Source organism: Barbatula barbatula (genome assembly GCF_947034865.1).
Source record: "Barbatula barbatula genome assembly, chromosome: 23".
Classification (NCBI taxonomy): Eukaryota; Metazoa; Chordata; class Actinopteri; order Cypriniformes; family Nemacheilidae; genus Barbatula; species Barbatula barbatula.
In genome coordinates, this window is record NC_136786.1 from 12341821 (window position 1) to 12350104 (window position 8284).

The 8284-nt window shown below is 37.7% G+C and overlaps 1 protein-coding gene across 1 annotated transcript; it reads left to right on the top strand.

Moving 5' to 3' along the window:
• Positions 1-2080: 2080 nt before the first annotated feature.
• socs6a (suppressor of cytokine signaling 6a) lies at positions 2081-7791 on the top strand. The gene is made up of 2 exons (XM_079447287.1): positions 2081-2441; positions 3091-7791. Exon 2 carries the CDS (start codon positions 3209-3211, stop codon positions 4772-4774), a length of 1566 nt encoding a protein of 521 aa, XP_079303413.1. The 5' UTR covers positions 2081-2441; positions 3091-3208; the 3' UTR covers positions 4775-7791.
• The last annotated feature ends 493 nt before the right edge of the window (positions 7792-8284 follow it).

Consider the following 8284-nt stretch of genomic DNA (forward strand, 5'->3'; position numbering starts at 1 on the left):
TAATCTCAGACAACAAAAACCCAAGTGGTCCCACCGGTACCATCACTGTCTGGCACGGCTGTAATACACGTCTTCCGCTCTACTGCAAGTGTTGAGGATATTAGGGTAGGCACCCAGGGACCTCTGACAACTGGCCCCCGCCAACAGCGAAAACAGTCAAGCTGGAGGACTAAATCAATGTGAGACATGTCAGAGGCATATTGAGCAAATCATTTCTGGCTCATGCAGCTTTCATACAAAAGAGGAATCACACAAGATGACAAATGATAATCTCCTGCTTGTATCCTTAGAGGTCTTAAAAGCCTTTGGTGAATATGGGTGTATATACAAATTCTGGTGATGGACAGTGTAGTGTTCAATCTTCATTCCATTCTGAATATATCCAGCTAAAGCTTCATGGCGTATGTATTTCCTGTCACTCAAAACATATCATGTTGTAGATGAATATGTTACATTACAAAAAATCTTAGATTTTGATTTGGTCTATACTCAATTAGACCAAAAGGGACGTTTTTTTCAAGAGAAAAACGAGTTCTCTCCTCTTCTTTGAATATGATGCTGTTCGGCTTGATAAGTCCTAATAGGGGCACGTAATTAGATGCTTTGCATAGAGGTTGTCTGTGCACAGAGAGCTGAAGCAGGTTCACAACAGTATTTTATTAACTTGACAGTTTAACTTTAAGGGGGGGGGGGCAATATCTCGCCATGTGAGGCTCAAATTAGCACAACAGCAGTAAACACAATTACCCACTTTAAAACAGTACTGACACTAATGAGGCCACCAATGAATTACTTTAAAGTTCATATTTTATCTTTGATAACACTGCAACACTCACAACAAATAAATATAATGCCCTGACAAAATATAAAAAAATGTAAGTCACTCAAAAACAAATCATGTTGTCTTTTCAAATAAAATATTAATGTTTATGTTGATCTATTCCTAGGATTTATTACCTACTACTATACTAAGCTAATAACACATAAGAACAAAAAAGTGGGAAAAATAATTGACCGCCCATTACAAAGCTCTATTAAACCAAAGTGCTTCTTTCAGAATTTAATCAATAACTTTCACATTTAAACAAGATTTTAAACTGCCACATAACACGCACATTTTATTCTTGTGTGCAGATATTTGGGGGGAATAATCCTAGTGACAATGCTTTTATTTCACTAAATTATTTCAATATCTTTATTTATTATATCATTATAATCATGTAATTTGGGATTCAAGGTCAAACACTTGTTTATTAGTGAGGTAAAAGTAGTTGCGGTATAAAGTTCAATTTTTTTTTGAATATACCATTTGTCAAATTCAAATTATTTAATAAATATGCTTCTTGTGCATTACAATATATATTAAATACATAATATATACTATATATATAAATACTTAAAAAAAATAAAGTCAGTTTTATTGTGCAGAATGTTTGCATGTTTTCAAGGCTTTTTAATTTAATCATCACAACATTGGGCAATATACAGTAGCCTACAGTATATTGATCTTTTTGCGCATTTCTGTTTCCATTGCCATTCGCTGTCTGCTTCAACATTGATCTCTAGTTAAACCTTTATTTATCATAAGAGAACAATCTTCAAACTTCTTAGTATGTTAATACATTGCTATTGATATTTTATATTGGTTTGTATACGTATATATTCTGCATTCATTTTCTATATTTGTCCGTTTTCAGTTTACATGTTGCTGAAAAGCTTATAGGCTTTTTATTTTGTACATTTTATTGTGGGCCAATTATTATTAACAACTGAACAACTCTGGGAAGTAACGGTCTAAACGTTAAATAGTTTTATAGTCAAAACAACAGGTTGAATCTAAATATGTAAGAATGTGGGCCCAAACAGAAACAGACTTCCAACAATTAATGGATGATAGTGTGGCTAGCTCCAGTCTCAGCCACCACAAACTGAATACAGTTATTAAACATCTAATATACTCAAGAATAAACGTTGTTACAAATCACAATTCATATTAATGCAGCTTTGTGTCCACCAAATGTGTGTAGTTCTGTTTGCCCAGACCCTCCCTCCTCTTGTTATCCTTTCAGTGTATTTTCCCATAATGCAACAGGCAACAAAGGAAGAGGGAGAGGAAGCGACTGTAGCCAAAGTGGCTAGCTAGCACAAAGGAGGAAGAATGGTTGAGCTTTCGTAAAACCTTAAGGGATGTGTGTCTCTTGCCAAACGGATTATTGCACACGGGGAGAGAAAAATGCCGATCCCTTGCGTGCGTTAGATAAGCACATGTCACGAGCAGAATATGTTTATGTGAGGTCTTGTTCGTGTAAAGTTAGCTTAGCACATAGCAGTCCCACATTAGAACGCTAGTGCTAAATGTTGTTGTCGTCGTCGGATTTAGTGATACATATCATCCAACCCACCTGTTTTAATACGACGGGATTTCAGTTGTATTTGAAGTGGTGAGTCGCTTACTGCCTATATGTCTGTGTTTTATAACTTGGTCTTGTCAACGAAGGGCTGTAGCGTGCTAGCTAAGTTAGCTCATTTAAAGGCCTGTTTATTTTGTCAGGCTTGGTTATAAATGTGCTTATGATAGTCTTGATTGTTAAACGGTGCTGTCTGTGCAACACCGATTCCTATTCTATAAAACATAATTTATAAACAGTCATTCAATGTTGACTTCATAGATATCGTGCTAGCTGGTCTCATAACCCAGTGTTGACCTAAACATAATATTGGCTTAATTTATTGGGGTTCAATCCTGAACAAATAATATATCCTCTAATATCAGATTTCATGGTTTTCTAAAATATGATAGCTTAAACTATCGCAAATATATTAACCAGATTTGGTTTTCGTTAGCTCTTTTATTTCTTAAATGCGTTTCAAAATGTAACATTGCACTAGAATGGCAACCGTTTATAATGGCATAATATATTATAGTTTTGTTGACATAACCAAACCAGGTCAGCGTTTTTATGTGGAACTGACATCTCAAGTTGTATAGGTGGATTCATTTAATGTTTTGCATGTGCTGCACATTGTAAAACAACATTGCTCCATGACTAGTTTACTTTTCTAATAAAGCTTTTATCATGTGTTTTGCAGATGACAAGGACTTGCACACGATTGACCTTTCACAGTCACATGGCAGGACCTTGCAGTTAACACCCATCGGTCATCACATAAGACCGTCCCATGTCCTCACCTGACAGGGTGTAGAAGGATGAAGAAGATCAGTCTCAAGACGATCAGAAAGTCACTCAACATAAAGGGCAAGGAAGATGGGGATTTTGTCATGCTCCAGCAGCCATCTTTAGCTGCTGAGTTCACAAAAGACGACACTCTTTTCGGAGGTTGCTACACCAAAGGGCTGGTGGGTTGTGATCTTAATGGGGAGGATGAGAAGGGTCACAAGAGCAGATCCAAGAGCGAGAGTCTCATGGGCACTCTAAAAAGAAGGTTGTCTGCTAAACAGAAAGCTAAAGTGAAAGGAGGTTCCTCTACAGTGGGCTCTGGAGACGATGATGACACCTTCTCTTCCTCGTCGGTCCCAATAAGCTTCAGCGAAGTCAAAGCCCAGCGACCCTTAAGATCCTCGTCTCTCCGAAGCCATCACTACAGCCCTTCTCCGTGGCCTTTCCGGCCCGTCAGCTCAGAGGAAGCTTGCATCAAGATGGAGGTGAAGGTTAAAGCCATGGTCCACTCCCCTAACCCAAGCCCCTCCCTCAATGGCATCCGAAAGGAGTTCCATGATATCCAATTAGAGAGTCTGTTTCAAGACCAGAGCGAATCTATGAAGGACATGGAGACTCAAAGTGGCAACATGCATTTGAACATTGAGGATCATGTGCCTATTGGACTCACACCTCAGGATTACATCCAGTACACAATGCCTTTAGATGAGGGAATGTACCCAGGTTCATCCCAGTCTTTCTGCTCTCCCATGGAAGTGGTGGATCAGGTGGAATCTGACTTACTGCACGTGGACCAGGGTCAAGGCGACCACGATCTCATACCACCGGACATTATAATGGACCAGTCCGTGAATGGACACCTACCTGGTACTCCAGCAATGATCCTGTCCAATTCCAGAGCTGACACACCTTTATTTTCTCCCTCACTGTCACCTCTTTCTACCAATGGAATTCCTAGGACCCTCTCTGGGTTCAGTGGCGCCGATTCTCATGACGTTGAGAGAGTGAGGCACCACTTGAACTTTGACCCTCATTCCGCCCCCGGTGTTAGCAGGGTGTACGACTCTTTCCAAAGTAGTGGACCCATGGTTGTAACAAGCCTTACAGAGGAACTTAAAAAACTGGCCAAGCAGGGTTGGTACTGGGGACCTATAACTCGATGGGAAGCCGAGGAGAAGCTGATCAACCTACCAGATGGTTCTTTTTTGGTGAGGGACAGCTCGGACGATCGCTATCTCCTCAGCTTGAGCTTTCGGTCGCAGGGAAAGACTCTCCACACCAGGATAGAACACTCGAACGGCAGGTTCAGTTTTTACGAGCAGCCTGATGTAGAAGGTCACACTTCCATAGTAGATCTTATAGAGCTTTCTATAAAAGACTCAGAAAACGGTGCATTCTGTTACTCCAGATCCCGCGTGCCAGGGTCCGCCATGTATCCCGTTCGGTTGACCAATCCTGTCTCTCGGTTCATGCAAGTCCGTTCGCTGCAATATCTTTGCCGGTTTGTCATTCGACAGTATACGCGAATAGATCTGATTCAGAAACTGCCTTTGCCAAACAAAATGAAAGATTATTTGCAGGAGAAGCACTACTGAACTGATTGTAGGGTGAGATACAGTAGTAAATTGCACTTTTTCTTTTGTGATACATTCTTAAAACAGTTTACATGGATGGTGGAAAAGCGATCAACTTTATAGGCTGGAGTTTTATCATTAGCAAAGGTCGACTATCTGATCTTCCCACTTAAATGAGCAGTAAATTTGTTGTTGCTCAGATGCAGTGTTTTATGTACTACAAAGGTTTTCAGATCTACTTGCCTTATGAAATTTTCTGGCGTGTCTGATAAACACATCAAGATACTGATAAAATGAATACGTATTACAGTAATACTTATACACTTATGTTTGGAATGGATGATAGGATTGGTGTTTACAATGATGTGAATCATTTTTCAATCATATTGCTGTTGCTGTAGACTTACAAGAAATTTGCTTTTGAACTCCTTAAACATTTGCATTTGGTTGTTCTTTGCTGTATAAGGAAAACATGATGTCAGCCAAATTTTTTGGCAGGTTTTGATAATTTTCTCTCTGAATATTGGTACTTTTAATTAATCGCGCAAATATGCTGGATTCCGGTTTTTGGTTGTCACGCGTGTCAAACCGACATACAATTTTAATTTCTAAAATGTAAGAAAATAGGTATTTATTCAGAATGAACCTTTTACAATTATTCAATGTTAAAAACAATGTTAAATATCTATCCATATTCTTTGCTATTCATTAGACTTTTGTAGATCTGTGCAACAACAAATTCAGTCTTGCAGGTATGAGAAGGACTGTGAATTACATTCGAAACGAATATTATACATATAGAAGCCAAGAATATGTGATTATCCAAAAAGGGTAGCAGGTAAAGAACAAACATATTTGTGTGTGGCTCACACAGTATCATCTTTTGTTATGGCTCATGTACATTAAGCAAAGATATTATGGTTTATAAAGTCTAATTTGTTTTTTTTAAACACCAAATGAGGTATTTGACCTGTCAGTTCATAGTACTAAGCTCATTAGAATTGTTTGTGACAACCAACCTAAAAGCACAGTTTTATGGAGACATTTCACCATAGTTGGCTTGTTTATACTTGAACCACAAGCAAACTTTTACTTAATGAATCTGCAAATATCCCAAAGGAATTGTGCATTCGTTAGCTCTTGAGTGAATATGGGAGATGTTTTAGCATTGCAGAACGAGAGCAGACTTTCTCACCTTCTGCCCTCCACAATAACATCATGTCAACCTGTCAGTGTTTCATAAAATCAGCTTCAAGCCAAAAATGTTGTATTCAGACATTTGAGAATTCATACACCGTTATTCGCTTTGTGTTGGTGTTTTTCCTCACACTGCTCGTTATTTCTTTTTCCTATTGAAGGGAACTGCCTGTTGCTTTTTCCTTACTGAAGGCTTTATTAGGGTTTTCTGAAAAAAGTTAGTCATCTGAACCATCTGAGATGATTTGTAAGGTTTCTTTGAGTGTGGTTTAAATGACACGGTTTGATATGTTACGATGCCATGCATTAGGCCTTCTTTGGGTTAAATAACAAAAGCTATCGGGAGCTTATAAATGTATTTTTCTGGCATGTTGAATGTGCGTGAATCAGAGCCAGAACTTTCTATTTGCGGTTTTCGCACCACACATGGTCTGCAGGCCTTTAAAAAGCGGCAGTTGGCATTCGCAGAGCCCGTTGAACAATGCCGTGTAAAGTATTCGTGAGACACCTTGGGGAGATTTTGAAGGTTAGCTGTCAAATAAACCCAGTTTGCAGTCTTTAATGTTTCATTTAGTGAATACATACATGACTCATTGTTAATTAGTTTGTTTTAAACATGCTTATGAGGGAACAGTTAGGGGTGGAAAGTACTCCTGAACACACAATAGAAGCCGATGTTTAAATGCTGTATCTACGATGGGATAAAGAATGTGCTCTTCATATTGGTTTGCTGTATTACGGCACAGTTGCCGATGTCCCGCTAAATGAAGGTTTGTCTGGAGTCAATAGATTCATGTTCTCAGTTTTGCTAGTATCAGAATTACCTGTGTGTGTGAACGAGCAAGAAGAAAAGAATGTCGTAGGCAAGGCACAAGATTTTCAAAGAAGTTGTGTTTACCAGAATGTGTAAGTTGACTTAATGCAAAAAATAAATGTGAAGTGTTTGACTGCAATGTACCATTGTTTTATGTCATTACTTTTGTTTTCCAATGTGAGAAGCGTAATTTGGTAAAACTGAAATTGTGTGACTGCAGTGTGAGCGTTTTTGTTTTAATGACGTTGCCAGGACTCCATCACGTTTAATATTGTTTTCATAACCTTGTGTATGTTGTTTAATGTTGCTTGTTCAGATTACTGAAGTATTTTGATGACAGTCAAGCACTTAACAAGCTTTACTGAAATATATATTTTTCTGATCCATGTTCTGTTGTCCCTGTGCTGCGAATGAAGGTGTTGAATGTTTACATGTTTTTATTACAGATTAGTATCTATTTCTTTAAATCTTATTCCGAACATCTTGGTACAATAAAAAAAATGTACTTCTTTAATGTGTCATACATATTTGTGCTGCTTTATGATTATGATTGCCTTTATTACTAAATGGGGGTGAACGAATATCTCCTACATATTGGCCTGTTTTCATGAATTTTTTACTTTTGGGATCACATGCAAAATTTGAAGTCATTGTTTTCAGTTAGTGATTATGCTCTGAATCCAGTCCTTTTGCCATAAGGGATCTGTTTACTCCAGTTTACATTGTTTGTTTTCCAAAGTCATTTCTTTTTTGTTGTTAATTTGAATTATTGAAAGTACCAATAGTGATTTCTTGCACATTTGGATACAGTTAAAAACAATTGTATCTGCTGGTATAAATTATGAATAAAAATCTGTTAAAAATTTGTTCAATTTTTTCTTTTATTATTAAATGTTTTCCCAATAAAAACAAAGTAATAATCAATTGACATTTCTTTTGGTACGATATGGAAATGTGTGATTTGTGACTATAAAGGTTTCTTAGTTTCCTCTGTTATATCTGAATAAATGTACAATTTAACAACTCCTAAAGAACAGACAAATATTTATTCTTTTTCTGGGCACAAGATGTTTTATTCATGGTGTTAGGTGGTGATATGTTGTCACACTGGGATGCCACCCTCATAAAATAGCACGTCCTTTTAAATGTGCTGTACTGAGTGAGTCAAACTTTCAGTGTGAAAATAACTTTAGGTTTGTTTTGACACACAGCACTATGCAATTCTTTTCTAGGATATAATTGCTGTTATGGTATTGTCATGTCGTGTATTTACAGCCTCAATCTGTCCCTACCATTGGCAACACACATTATTCAGGTAAGAACCTTTGCAACACTGTTTATTATAGGGGAAAGCGTGTCAGGGAGGAATGAGAAGTGAATACTCATATTTCATCATCTGAAATGCGAAAAAAGCATCCGTAATGCAAGGACAATGACATCGTGTTTTTTGTTGATTCACATTGGGTTCAAAATCTGATTTGAACTCGTGACCTAATTTGCTAAACGTTGTTGAGAAGCCC